Consider the following 15,798-nt stretch of genomic DNA (forward strand, 5'->3'; position numbering starts at 1 on the left):
CAGATTTAACGCGCTGCAAGAATTATCGTAAGATTATAACACTCTAGTATGATAAGTGTTTTTAAACCATCCTATAATTAAAACAATATTGTAGATAGAAAAGGACATCAAAACACTAACCTATTGCTATCTATACATATTATGGACTCAACTCTTGACTTGAGCACCAGAGCAGAGGTGATTTGACCCACGCTAGCTCATCTCTTTCTATCTTGTAAGTGTTGGATGAAAGTTTCACGTCGGCTAATTTAGGGAATGATTAATGTGTAAGACGTGCCTGTCCGGGGGATTATGCGATTGAATATGCCCGAAGACATCCAATGGGAGTTTCCCACGTGGCACAATCCACCAAGATCTCAGATTTTAGCCGCCTGGACCTTTTTGACCATTCAAGTGTTGACCAAATCCGACCGTCTACGTTTCATCATCGAGTTGTCTCTATCCAAATCTGCTTTTGACGTGGTCTATTATTTTATTCAATTAATTACAAAATGGTTTAAAAGTCAGCTTCTTTCCTATGCCACCCAATAACATTGGAATATACATTATCGATATTTTCCTTTTATTTTTTAATTTTTTGTATGATAGATTTTTAATTAAATCTTAAATACGTAATTTTGAAAACTTTTTATTGGATTATTATTTTCTTTGCTCGTTCTTGCTACCCTCGATCTAAGATGTTACGTTGAATGATATTGAATTAGATTAACCGTAGCTCAAAACAGTGATGCATGTCTAAAGGGTTAGGTATACATGAAGTGATCGACATGAAACAATCAGAGTGAGGAAAAAAAAAAAAAAAAAAAACTAAATTTTAAGGCGCACGATAGTCCGTAAGTTATTGGTTTAGGTAGAGATATCCATTTACTCCATCGGACCGAGTATCATGGTACCCATCCCAAATAGGTTAGGGAATCCCGTGGAATGAGAGAGTTACTGAGCAGAGATTTCTCCCTATTAGATAAATGAGGCAAGGACGGATATTACATTACCTTAGGTTTTTGTTTACATTTTTTTATTTATAAAAATTATATTGTAAAACGGAAATTATGTATTAGAAAAGGTTTTCATGGGAAACTCGATCCCGTACATTGATATGAGAAATACTCGCACTAATCCTCACAAAAAAAATTGAAAATTTCACGAAAATAAAAATAAAAATTGGGCAGAAACCAAGACTTGCACTACTCTGTAGACCTCTCAATTTATGTTTGTATATCATAATCCTAACAATGAAGTCAGTTACTATATAATTTAATACTCAATCTTTTCGAAACATTTTTTTTAGGTAAAGTCAAATACATACAAAATGAGTGACTAAAGTTATTCGTTAAATGTGTCATGAGGTCAGACATTCATGGCATTTCATGCTTTTTAAATTATTTTAAAAATTATGTCGTGATATTTTATTGAGAGTGCGACCAAAATCACTCCTCGATTTAAAAAAAGTAGTCATGGATATATAAATATATAAATGACTATCTTCACTGATAAAATGCATTTTATATCTGTTGAAAGTGTGACAAAAAGACGGGTATTCAAAAAATTCGATTAACCAAATTTAATTTCTACCCAACCTTATAGAGATATATTTATTCAATTTTATAAATTTTTATTTATTATTTAATAACTCTTAAAATAGTTTTTTTCCACAAAAATTAAATTAGAAAAAGATAATTAAATACTTAAAAATAAATAAATAAATATTTTGATAGATTTTTTATTTTTATTTAAAAAAAATTAAATAAATAATTAGACCTAAATGAATGCGACTTAAAGAATTTAGAACTGAATTGAGTTTATTATTTAAAATAAAATTTATTTGAATCGAAAAAATTTACAATGTCAGCCATTGAACCGAGTATAAAAAATATTTAAACCCGATTTAATTCAATTAAAGAAAATGGTGAAATAATATCATAGCTAAAATAAATTAAAATTCTTTTTTTAAAAATAAAATATCATTTTCAATAAACATCATCTATAAATTAACATATATTTTCTTCTCTTAATTCATTGTACCATTGAAAAAAAAAAAATAATAATAAACTAATTACAACCGAGAAATGCACGTCTTCTTAATATTAAAGAAAAAAAAAACATTTATCAAAATTTAAATTATAAATAAATAATAAATACTGATCGACAAAGACACCTTATCCGAATGGTGTGCAACTTTTCATGAAATGATCACAGCCGTTGATTAATGCGACCATCAAGATTGATGAAGGAATTGATGGATGAGATGGAAGAGTATAGGAAGAAAGATAGACACGAAGCAGGGGATTATTTCACATTTATCCAGGGCTGATAAATGGATAGTGTTGGACTTAGTCGGTCTTCTCTTTTTCTCTCCCACCTGCGAAAGCTTAGAGAGAACAAAAAAAAAAAAAAAAAGGAACAAAAATTTGCTGCGACGAGGAAATCTAGCCCTAATTTCTGGTTTTGATTGGATCATGTAACTGGGATCTTCTGATCTGATTCTACTTCAGTTCGATTTCTGAAACGCGGCGGCGGAACGATGACGCGGAGGTGCTCGCATTGCAGCCACAATGGGCACAACTCTCGGACTTGTCCCAATCGCGGCGTGAAGCTTTTCGGAGTCCGATTGACCGATGGTTCCATTAGGAAGAGTGCTAGTATGGGGAATCTGAGCCATTATGCAGGATCCGGGTCGGGTGCACTGCACGGCGGGTCGAACAATCCGGCTTCTCCCGGGGAGACTCCTGACCATGGAGTTGCGGCAGACGGCTATGCGTCGGAGGATTTCGTTCCTGGTTCTTCGTCGAGTTGCCGTGAGAGGAAGAAAGGTTTGGGAGTTTATGCATTAATTTGAATTAATTTTGCTGTTGTTGTTTGATTTTTGTTTTTTCAATCCTGGTGTTTGCTGGATTCTTTTTGGTTATTGATTGTTGTTCATTCTTTTTCCCTTTGTGATCGGCATGTTTTTAGGTAAATGAAAGGAATCTAAGTAGAGAATTTCGAGTATGGATGTGGAATGATGAAAAGTATTTTTTGCTTGATTGAGCAAAAATTTTGAACTGTTTGGCTAGGATAAGCTGTAGGATTTGTTTGGTACCTAATCAATTTTTCTTTTCATGCTTTTGGAAGAACAATAGTTACTGTGAAATTGTTGAACTTATGTGATAGGCCTGTATTTGGAAATGAATTCAGAAATCTGCAGTGCTTTTGATTCAATTTTGAAAAAACACATGTTATGATGTTTTCTTTGTTCTAGGAGTTTCATGTTCATGAAACATTGAGTGGCGTTGAATAATAGAATATCCTATTGTCTTGTAAACATGTCCTGTTTCTATGTTTTCAATGTGCACTACCAAGCATAGTATTTTTTTTTAGAGATTATTCCCTATCCATGTTAATGATGAACAAGGCAAGCTTATGTTCTTGTTAATACACTCTAAATATAGGAATCAAGGAACAATGTTATATGTACTTGACTTTGAAAAATAAAGAAAAATTATGAGAAGATGAATTTTGGAAACACTTTACCTTTAAGATGGAAAAGTTGTAATTGGGCCCACCGCTAGCAGATATTATCCTCTTTGGGCTTTTCCTTTCGGGTTTTTAAAATGCATCGGTTAGTAAGAGGTTTCCACACATATGCTTCGTTCTCCTCCTCAACTGACGTGGGATCTACAGTCCACCCCCTTATGAGCCCAGTGTTCTCGCTGACACTCGTTCCCTTCTCCAATCGATGTGGGACCCCCCAATCCACCCCTTTTGGAGTCCAACGTTCTTGCTGGCACACCTCCTCGTGTCCATCCTCCTTCGGGGCTCAGCCTCCTCGCTGACATATCACTTGGTGTTTGGCTCTGATAATATTTGTAACAGCCCAAGCCCATCCCTAGCAGATATTGTCCTCCTTGGGCTTTCCCTTTCGGGCTTCCCCTCAAGGTTTTGAAAACGCGTCTGCTGGGGAGAGGTTTCCACACCCTTATAAAGATTGCTTCGTTCTCCTCCCAAACCGATGTGGGATCTCACACATGGATTGACTCATCTGCTGGTGCCCGATGAAAGAACTTTTCCATTTTTTTTGTTATTTCAAATGACAACCATTCATGTAGGTTGTCTCTCTATTTTTTGAATTTGAAAATAATTTTGTTCATACTCTTTTAGCATGGATTACAAATATCCTTATATGCCAGTATTGTATTAATTGTTGGTATTTTCTGGAAAAAGTTAACCAGGAGTAGGATATTTGAATTGTACTGAATTCTCTACAATATACCTTTGATCAGTTAATAAGAATAGGTCGATTCTTTATTTGAATTATATGCGTGTCTGGTAATGCACAGGTGTTCCATGGACTGAGGAGGAGCATAGGATGTTTTTACTCGGGTTACAGAAACTCGGAAAAGGAGACTGGCGTGGGATAGCACGTAATTATGTTGTATCTAGGACACCTACTCAAGTGGCTAGTCATGCCCAAAAATATTTCATAAGGCAGACCAATGTATCAAGAAGAAAGAGGCGCTCCAGTTTGTTCGACATTGTTGCAGACGAAGTTTGTACTCTCCATCAATCCATCTGTAAATGCATATACGTTTCCGTCTTTTATCTATTTCATATCACAAGGATGCTATTACCCTTTACTAAAGTCCAGACATTCTAGTCGTACGGTTCATCTAGTCTTCAGCATTAGAAATGTCAATGATCGATCACCAGGGCCCTATCACAAGAATATTTTTTTAGTGGGACGATAGCTCTGGAAAGACAGCCCATCTTTTCTTTAATCTCGGGAGAAATACGATTGGGGGGCTAATTCAAACCCTTTAGGTAAAATAAGAACAGCCCCCCAGCTTCAAACTGCCTCTTTTCCCAATCGCAAGAACTTGTGTCAGTTGCACATCCTAAGGAATTCAAACAACTACTTCAAATACAGTATCAGGAAGTACCGCTTGTGGAACCTTGATATCCACGGGCTTATTATCTTGATTTCTCAAATGTGTTTGATGATAGCATAGTCATCGAGATGTTGAAATTTCTGTTTGATGCATACATGCCAATTAAGTAACATGATTAGCCTTGTTATTTTCACTGATTCTTTCTTTCCACTTCCCTCAACTTCTTTGCAGCCTGTTGAGAATTCAATTGCGCAGCAGGAGTTCCTATCAGTCAGCAGTTCACATGCTGAAACACAAAGTAATAACCCATTGCCTACACCTCCAACTGTTGATGAAGAATGTGAATCGATGGATTCGACCCACTCAAATGATGGAGAGTCAGCTCCTGCAAAGCTAGACGGTCCCCAATGCTGTTATCCAATGGTATATCCTGCATATGTAGCACCGTTCTTTCCATTTTCGGTCCCGTTCTACTCAGGATACAGTGCAGAGACTGCTAATAAGGAGACACATGAGGTTCTTAAGCCAACAGCTGTGCATTCAAAGACTCCTCTCAATGTTGATGAGCTAATTGGCATGTCGAAACTCAGTCTCGGAGAATCAATTGGTCATGCTGGCCCTTCATCTCTTTCACTGAAACTACTCGAGGGGGCGTCTAGACGGTCTGCTTTCCATGCAAAGGCAGCTTCTGGCAGTGAAAACATGAATTCTGGTTGCAGTCCAATCCATGCTCTATAATGGATGATAGTATATTTCTGAACCTCAGATTGTAGGTTATAGTTACAGGTTATTGTCAATCAACAACAAAATAATGTGCAGTCTGGTTTGGATTTATTAATATTTTCCTGTTAGGTCACTCCATTTTCTCCCATCCCATCCTCGCCTGCCCCATCCCGTCCCACCTCGTCCCACCTGTGTTAACTAACTTGGTTGTAACTTGTAGGCTCTAGCATCTTCTGTTAGAAAGTATCCGTTGCGACTCTTAAAGATTGTATGTTGTTTATCATCAGTTTCTGGACTTGATGCATATTTATATACTTTGTGACGTTTTCATTGATGCAGGAACGGTTTCGAGCCGAATTCCATCTGGTTGAACATGTCTATGATTTTTCTTCCTAAATCTAAAAGAGGAATTGTTGGGTTGAAAATTGGGTGAAGAACAGGTACGCTTCATGTGTAATCCTATTAGTTAGGAGATTGCATTGTTTCTTAAGCTGAATGTATAAGGCCATTCATAGTTGGAATGATGCTGAATGAATGCTTGTTTCTTAGGTCACTGTCGTTATTTTCTTTGGAACTATGCTAAGAAAAGTAGTGTTTTCAGGCCAAATATAGAAATTTCCTATGGTTGTTTTCTCAAGCATTGGGACAAAAAGTTGTCATTGCTCCAACTTTTCTGTCAGGGAATATGTTGAAGATAATGTGTTTCCTTTGGTAGAGGGAGCAACCATTTTTTGTTCTTACCTTTTACTAGTTATGTATTGATGGGCCGACATCGACATCGACCGATGTCGAAAGAAGTCACATGGCATATGTTAGCCAAGGGGGTATTGGATAAACATATATTAGTTGACGAAGTAACCAAAAAGATTGAAACGTATGAATTTCTGATCTTTTAGTTTAGCGTATATGTTTTAACTATTTGAGTTATGTTTAAGTTTAATCAACGAATCATTAGTGAGATTCTAGAGAGATTGATATGAACCAAGACATTTCAATTGTAATAGTCTAAGTCCATCACTAGCAGATATTGTCTGGTTTTTCCTTTCGGGCTTCCCCTCAAGGATTTTAGAACGCTTTTGCTAGGGAGAGATTTCCACACCCTTATAAAGAGCATTCCGTTCTCCTCTTCAACTGATGTGGGATCTTACAATCCACCTCCCTTTGGAGTCCGCCCTCGTTGGCACTTGTTCCATTCTCCAATCGATGTGCGCCATCTAATCCACCCCATTCAGGGCCCAACATTTTTGCTAGTACACTACCTCGTATCCACCCCCTTCGGGGCTCATCCTCCTCGCTGGTGTATCACCGGATGTCTGGCTCTGATACCATTTATAACGGTCAAAGTCCACTGCTAGCAGATATTATTCGCTTCGGGGCTTGAGCTGTTACATCAATCATACAATATGGAGTTGAAGGAAGTTGTGAAGACGGTTGTTCAAATTAAGAAGAATCAAATCTCATTGATGACTTCAAAATACTTCCGGATGTCACTTCATCTATTCTTAAATGGATATAAATTTATGAGGTTTCATTAACGTATTTTAACTTTTAAAAACTTTTTATTTATTTTTAGATTATACATACCTAATAAGTAATTATGTCAAATTATGAAGGTTACGAACTCTTGAAATGACTTACTGAAGGTCAATGATTTCAATTTTATTCAGTTTAGATTACATGTTTAGAATAATTCAAACTTTACATGATCAACCTAGTTTTTGAAGTGATTCGAATCTCATTAAGTGTTCTTGCCCTGAAATATTTTTTCAACAAGATAATTCAAATTTTACTTTCATTTCTTGTTATTAGGGCTAACTGTTCTCACCTTTCCTTTAGCCAATAGCTAAATTTCTTTGCCATTCTAAATAGTTTAGATTACATGTTTAGAATCATTCAACCGAGACATGATCAATCTTATTTATAGAGTGATTCATAAGTTGATTCTTTGTCAGAAGTTCATTTAAAAAGACTTCAATTACACCCACCTTAATATCGTCATTCAAATTAAAAACATTATAAACAAAGGTGAGATCTTAATTCATGTATATTATAATTGAATTTGGGCCATTCCCATATTTTTAAAACAATTATTTTATGTCATTAAATCCACTAATCAAATCCACAAAATTGAGCCATTCCCAACAAACCCACCAAAGATTCTTCAAGATTTCCCAAAATAAAATAACATTATAAGTCTCTTAAGTTTCCTAATATTGTGTGCAATTTGTCTTTGATTGCTTGATTTTGGTAATCATCTTATAAAAGCTACCAACATAACCATTTTCTAAACATCTCGGGACACCTCGACTTTGTCTTTTCTCGTCAACAACTATATTCAATCTTTACGAAATTATATAAAAAAAACATGAAACGTGCATCAATCAATGGAAATGGTTTGCTTTACCTGATAAAATGAACGAGAACAAAGATTTTTTGGACAATTTTTTAAAGGTAACTGTCACTAATACGTCCAAACTTAAGTGTTTTATTCATCGTGAAGATGAAGCTCGATTAAAATTAAGTAGAGGTTAGAATCAACTGATATTAAAGAATTAGTAAATAAACTATGGTTAATGATGAAATATTATTCGACCTTAAAGTTAACTTATTCTTCTCGAAATGTGTAGCATCTAGCACATACTTCGAGTCTTATATTATTATTATTATTTTTTTTTTTATCTTTATCTATTTTTTCCTTTTAGCCTTTATGCTTTAAGAATAATAATAATGATTGTCCCAAAATAATAATAATAATAAAAGAAAAAAATAATTAAATTTTATAAATTTTTATTATAAACTTTCCATTTCAAAGAATAAATTTGCAATGATTACTTTATATTGATTAAGGATATAAATAAATTTAGGATGATTATTTTATATCGATTAATTTTCAGTCGTTTTGAAATATATTCTCATGTGTTTTTTTTTTTTAAATTATTATTATAAAACATATGTTTAGTACCAAATTAGTTGAATTCTTCGACCGATGTAAGGTCTCAAAATCCACACCTTTTGGGGCCAGTGTCATTACTAGCACAGTTCCCACACTCTTATAAGAAATGCATCCACTCCCTTAGAGCCCAACGTCCTAGTTGACACACTGCCCGATGTCTGGCTCTAATACCATTTGTAACAACCCAAGCCCACCGCTAGCAAATATTGTCCACTTTGGCCCGATACGTATCGTAGTCAGGCTCACGGTTTTAAAACACATATGTTAGGGAGATATTTCTACGCCTTTACGAGGAATGTTTCATTCTCTACTCTATCAATGTGGGATATTGATCGAGTAAAAATCAAACTTGACAATTACTCCTTATTCATTTTCTCGACCTACATCACGTCACGTCGTCGGAACAACAAAGAAATTAAAACGTATTTGAATACTTTTATTATTTGTTTTAAATGAGAGAGTTTTATAGAAAGTTATATTCAAAGAAATGTCCTTAGTGACTTCTAAAAATATAAATAGAGAGGAAATTTTCATATTAGGGCTCCACTTTCTTATAATTACCAAAACCACAACAAATCCAACTTTTTAGATGTTTCAATTTGGTCCCTCTAATTTTCAGATTTCTTATTTTGATCCTTCAATCATCAAGTCGTTTTCAATTTGGTTCTTCGAGTTTTTAAAATTTTAATTTTTAACCTTTTTTAGAACACTATTTTTAATCTTTATTCTGACTATATTGTAGTAATAATTAGGATATGATATATGGATAACTAAATAATGTAATAATATTTCGGACATTCAATGATTAATTATAACAAAATACTCATAACAAGCATTACCGTTCAGAGTATTAGCTCTTTTTATATTTAACGTATCCTAATTAATTATATATTTGTACCTATTATTATAGGCGAGAGATTTATATTTTCACTTACTATTAATTTTTTTATGTCATAATTAAGACGTTAGATTATGACATAAAAAATTAATATCTATAAACTTTTAAAAGTTTTCAATAATATCTTGATTTTTCAAAAAAAAAATTTAAAAAATTTAATTTTGAATAAAAACCGTTAGTATTTTATTTAAAGTGTTTGAAAAATACACTTGAATGAAAGTTAAAAGTTTGATGGTATTTTTGAAATATTTTTAAAATTTAAGGATATTTTTACAATAAAGTATTAACGGTTTCTATTCAAATTGGTAAAAAAAAAATATATTAGTTGAAGAATATTTTTATTAATTTAATCAAATTAAAAAAATAATAATTGAACTAAAATTCTACAACGATAAAAACACTATAAAAAGAAGTGGAATTTAACGTATCTATATGTATATTTGTAATATTTTAAATATTGTCGAGGGATTATGTTTTCGATAATGAAAAAAATTTAATAAACGTCTGATTTGAATGGTCATATTGGAGAGTCGAGGTTAATGATTGTGACAAACCATCAACGATATTAATTAGTCAAATATAGTAAGATATATAAATCGAACATGTCATGAAAGTTATGATATTTCTAGAACTTAAATAACGTTGATGATTTAAGCTTAATATATTGTTGTCACGAAACCTAATATTATTAACAAAAATTTAGCTGTCAACAATGCTATACCAACTCTCTCTCTTTCTCTCTCGTACGTTTCAACCTAGTTCAGTAAATAAATATAAATTACTATTACAAAAGTTAAATGATTCGATTTTTAATCTTTACTCGGATCTAAAAAGAAAGAAAAAATCATATCACATTAAATTGCTTCTATTAATATTGGTTCGGACTCGAGCAAACTCTCGTGCCATTCAATACCATTCAAGGATGTAAAATAATATAATTTTTAAGATGTTTAACTTAAAAATAAATTTTAAAGTGAGTACGAGTTATAGTAAAAAATCTTCTCTATTCTATATGTTCATAAAGTAACATTAAAAAAAAATGAAATTAATAGGTAAAAAAAAAAAATCCTTTTTCTTTCTTTCTTTATTTTTTTTTTTTTTTGAATTTGAAGACTGGAACTTGATAGTAAAAAGATAAACTTTAAAAACACTAATAGATATAGCAAGAACCCAAAATTAGAAAGAAACTTTTTGCAACGTACAAATAATACTCGTTTGACAAATGAAAAAAGACGTCAATCGTACTCCCATGAAAAATGACCTAAAAGTCGCCCGAGAGCTAGTGGATATAGTAAGATATCAAAACGAAAAAGAAAATTTCTGAACGTCCTAATGACACTCATTTGAAGAGTAAAAAGACAGTCGCAAATGATACCGAGTAAAAAAGTGACCAAAAAGTCGGGACAAGTAGATATTTAAACCAAGGTGAAAAATTTTGTCGAATATACTTTATTTAAATATGAAACACTATTTTCAATTTGTCATTTTATAATTTGGTTTTAAAGCTTTATTAGAAAGTTTTTTGACTTTATAATGATGAAGAAAAGGATTGAATTTCTTCTTTAATTAGAAAGAAATTATCATAAAAAGACTAAATACAACTAATTTTAATATAATCATTATGAAAATATATATATATATATATATATATATATCAACCAACCAAATTTGGACAACAAATATGGTTTTTGTGTGGACCAAACTCATTGATCTTCATGCAATCATTATGCTCTTAATTATTTTTGTTTACCCTAAGTTCTAAATAATTTTAAAACTTTGGGTTATAATTTTTACTATAAGTCCTTCATGTATCATAATTTCTCATTCATTTTTAATGATTGCCAAATATTATTAGGGTTAAATTATTTTGTATAGTAATGTGTACAAACATTTGACCCTACCATATAGAGTTCTTGGACACCTTATTTCTCAAACTAACATGTGCCATTGTCTTCCTTCTTCGATAAACCTTAACTATATACCAACAAAATATAATCTCGTCGTTTACATTTGATTTTGATAGTTCTCGTGAACGGTTTACTTTGTGTCTTTTATGATGTTTGTTCTGAATGTCTCATGTTTAACGACCCATTTTCAGGATTCGGAATTTAAATTTGACACCTGATGGTCTCGATATTCTCTTGTATCCCCTACGACATGGATTTTGAATCCTTATCTGAATCTTGGGTATGAGTCGTTACATCATATTAACGATAGAGAATATCCTACAAACTAAAATATTTTTTTAGTTTATGTATCTTCATACTCTACTCTAACAAAAAGTCTGAGACTTTTAATGACGTTTGTGTAACAGCCCAAGTTCATCACTAGTAGATATTGTCCTCTTAGGGCTTTCCCTTTCGAGCTTCCCTCAAGGTTTTAAAACGTATCTACTAGGGAGAGGTTCCCACACCTTCATAAAGAATGCTCTGTTCTCCTCTCAAACCGATATGGGATCTCACAATTTACTCTCCCTTTGGAGCCCAATGTTCTCGCCGACACTTATTCCTCTATCTGATCAAGAGGTTCCCCTTCGGAGGTGGATTTTGAGATCTCACATCGATTGGAGAGGGGAACAAAACATTCTTTATAAGGGTGTGAAAACCTTTCCCCAGCAGAGGCGTTTAAAAAATCTCAAGAGAAGCTTGAAAAGAAAAACCCAAAGTGGACAATATCTAACAGTGCTGTTCTTGGGATATCATAGTTCGATTGTCAATACCTACAAAAAAAACCTTATAAAAGGTCTACGTTAGCTATCGTATCCATTATTTCTTATAGCGATCAAAATTTCTGTGATCGAAAGATTATAAATAGATATAGATCACGAAAGTAAATATATAACATCAAAATATAAACGGATCGAAACTTTGGTTTTTGTCGGAATAATATAAAGTAATTTTTGAGTGTGTCCTATTTACTATCTCAAACAACATGTGGGAAATTTCCTAAACATGAGGAGCCATCAAGTGACAAGGCAACAACTCTCAATAGAAATTTGCCAACAATTATTTATTTTAGTCAAAATTTTCAAGTTGGCCAATAGAAATTTGCCAACAATTTATTTATTTTAATTAATTTTCTTTGTATTTTTAATGGTGACCCACCAACCCTTTTTATTGCTAAAGTCATTTGAATAAGACAACAAGAGGGACCAAAAATAACCAAAAAAAATATTTAACCTAATTTATATAAAATAAAATAAAAATTAATAAAGTAATTAATTGTTAAATGGGATTAATAATTTAAGCAAACACCACCTAATTTGAATAATTAAATTACCATTTTATTTTAAATATTCTCACAATTAATTACTCAATTATGTTTTTTTCTTGTAAAATATTATTCAAAGGCTTTTTTATATCACCCGTGCTTATTTTTGACACGTCGAAACAAATATAAATAAATATTGTCCACTAATAAATAAAAATAATTAATATAATGAGTTGAATTTTTTTTAATTTTTTTAATATTATATTTATTATTTAAATAAATAAATGAAAACAAGGTTGGAGTTGAGAAATTAAGTTTATGATGACTTGCATCTGAATAAATTAATTATGCCGTCACTAAATCAAGAAAAAGGTTTTATTGACTTCCAAAAATATATTTTTTTTTCTTTTTTAAATTATTTGTTAATAAAATAAAATAAATAATAAATAAATAAATAAATAGATAACTAACTTTTTAGCACGTCACCATTTAATTCTTATTTCATAACCATTTTTCTTTTTAGCTTTTTATTTCTTTTTATATATATATATATATATATATATATATATATATATATATATATATATATATATATATATATATAATGGACTCAGTTTGAAAGGAGAACGATATACTTTTAGGAGTATTGAAGTCTTTCCATAATAAATGCATTTTAAAACTTACCCGAAAAACCTTGTAAAATTAAAAAAGGAGGACATGTGAAATAGAAATCTAGAAGGACAGGTGAAACAGAAATCTTTCCCTAACAGACACATTTTAAGATTTTCACGCGAACACTAAACTGAAAGGAAGAGGAAGAAACTGGACTCAAACTTCCAAGAGAACCTCCAATCGTAACGAGCCAGAGCGGTCTAACAAGGGAGAATCTTTGTTTACAGCTTCACATCCTAATGCCCAGCCGGATGATGAGGATATGCCGACATTTGCTCTTTGGTAGCCCATTTCAAGTCGGTGATTGTCAGATCAAGCACGAATCAGAAAGCCTCAATTGAAGTTCTATGAGATCAGACAGAAGTTAATAAGAGAAAAGGACAATATCTACTCCAAAACCTCTCCTAGAGACGTTTTAAAACCTTGCTCCAAGACACTTACCTCTCCTAGAGATGTTTTAAAACCTTGCTCCAAGACACTTACCGATAGCAATAGGCATAGACTGTTACAAAATATATATATATATATAAAAAGCTCTATTTTAAGGCCCCTGGCCTTTTACATTCCGTCCCTAACCTCAAAAAAAAAAAAAAAACAGAGCTCACTCCAATGGAAGATCCTCTTCAGAGATTCCAGTTTCAGTCGTCGTCGTCGTCGGACATGAAAGAAAAGAACTCGAAGAAGATGAAGCTCGGAAACGACGGCAAACATCCGACATATCGCGGCGTCCGAATGCGTCAATGGGGAAAATGGGTATCAGAAATCAGAGAACCCAAGAAGAAATCCAGAATTTGGTTGGGTACATTTTCCACTCCAGAAATGGCCGCCAGAGCTCACGACGTCGCCGCCAGAACCATCAAAGGTCACTCCGCTTACCTCAACTTCCCGGAGTTGGCTCACCGCTTCCCTCGTCCCGCTAGCTCCTCCGCTAAGGACATTCGAGCCGCCGCCGCCAAAGCCGCCACGTTTCCTATTAATTCCACTGATGAAGACGACGACGACGACGACGACGATGCCGCCTCTCAATCCGACCGCAATTGCTCTCCCTCCTCTGTCGCCGCCGCCGCCGCCGCCGCGAAATCTCCCGGAGAAATCGATGATCCGTTCTTCGATCTTCCCGATCTGTTTCTTCACCCGAATCACCAAATTGGTACATTCTGTCTCTCTCAAATGCTTCCGATTGACGGCTTCGACTCTGCTTTCGGCCGCCCGCCGTCGCCGTCGGAATATTTCGCCGCCACTCCTCCTTGATCGTAGAAGGCTGCAGATTTTGAATTTTTTTTTTTTTTTTTTTTTAAATTTCTAATACCAAATCAGGAAAATTTTCTTCTTTTTTTCCTTTTCTAATTTCATCCTCAGATTTATTATTTTTCGAATGATTGTGATTTAAAATTATTACTGTATTTTACAATCGTATGAAAATTTCTAATAAATCTGAGGATGAGATTAATAAATAAATAAATAAATAAATATATGAAATTCGTCATTTTCTGTTGTATAGGTTTGTTGTTTTTCTTCACCAGTGGCATTGTGTGTAATTAAGTTTGTTATAATGTCCACATTTCTATTTTTGTTTCACATTTACGTCTGTCAGTAAGTTCATAACTCAACTTAACCCTATATTTTCAGGTTTGATTATATTGTTCAATTATTATTTTTTAAATTATTTAAAATGTTATATTTATCCACGGTAAATATACAATTAAATATCAAATATTTACAAGTTACAATGTAACATTAACATTAGGTATAGATGTTAAAAATTCATAATCTTTTTAAAAGTACGATTGGTTTGAGTTGGGTTGTAACCTTATTCTCGGGTTGATTTGGTTGACCTGATCGAAAAAATGTCAACTTACAAATCGAATCAATTTTTCGAGTTTTTAAAAAATCAACTCAAACCAAACCGAAAGAAAAATCTGATCAAATCCATTGTAATTCACCAGAAAAAAAAAAAAGGAAATTGAACCAATTCCAGCACCAAAGCTACTTGAAAGCATTCTTATACCCTTCAAATTTCTCTGTTGGTGGCTATTGTAACGCCCCACGATACCGAAGACCATGGGGAATAGGTGGCTCGACATCGACTAGGTGGCGGCGAGGCTACATTGGCAGCAACTAGAGAGAAGAATCTATGAGGCTTGTGATACTGATAAAAGTTTTGTGATGACTCAAATAACCGACGACAATAATTGGCGATCATACGAACAGTAGTGAAACGTCGTCTATTGAGAATCGCAAACTAAATGATCTAAGATCATCAAACCAAAAAATTCAACAAATCCAAGGATTAATCAAACAAGTCGATCATCTTAATTTTCTTCAATATCTATGCTATCAAATTTTGTTTTACAACATTTGGAGTGAAAGATTGAGATCCCACGGTCGATTGGAGAGAAGAACAAAACATTCCTTATAAGGGGTGTAGAAACCTCTCCCAAATAGTTGCGTTTTAAAAATCATGAGGCTAACGACTA

At 33.2% G+C, this 15,798-nt stretch overlaps 2 protein-coding genes across 2 annotated transcripts; both read left to right on the top strand.

Annotated features, from left to right (window-relative positions):
- The first annotated feature begins 2,344 nt into the window (after positions 1-2,344).
- LOC111801044 (transcription factor KUA1) lies at positions 2,345-5,922 on the top strand. The gene is made up of 3 exons (XM_023685009.2): positions 2,345-2,810; positions 4,317-4,525; positions 5,097-5,922. Exons 1-3 carry the CDS (start codon positions 2,522-2,524, stop codon positions 5,601-5,603), a joined length of 1,005 nt encoding a protein of 334 aa, XP_023540777.2. The 5' UTR covers positions 2,345-2,521; the 3' UTR covers positions 5,604-5,922.
- Positions 5,923-13,875: 7,953 nt separating this feature from the next.
- LOC111800979 (ethylene-responsive transcription factor ERF038) lies at positions 13,876-14,850 on the top strand. The gene has a single exon (XM_023684920.2). It carries the CDS (start codon positions 13,931-13,933, stop codon positions 14,570-14,572), a length of 642 nt encoding a protein of 213 aa, XP_023540688.2. The 5' UTR covers positions 13,876-13,930; the 3' UTR covers positions 14,573-14,850.
- Positions 14,851-15,798: the final 948 nt, after the last annotated feature.

Source organism: Cucurbita pepo, chromosome 8 (genome assembly GCF_057944985.1).
Source record: "Cucurbita pepo subsp. pepo isolate OVF chromosome 8, ASM5794498v1, whole genome shotgun sequence".
NCBI lineage: Eukaryota > Viridiplantae > Streptophyta > Magnoliopsida > Cucurbitales > Cucurbitaceae > Cucurbita > Cucurbita pepo.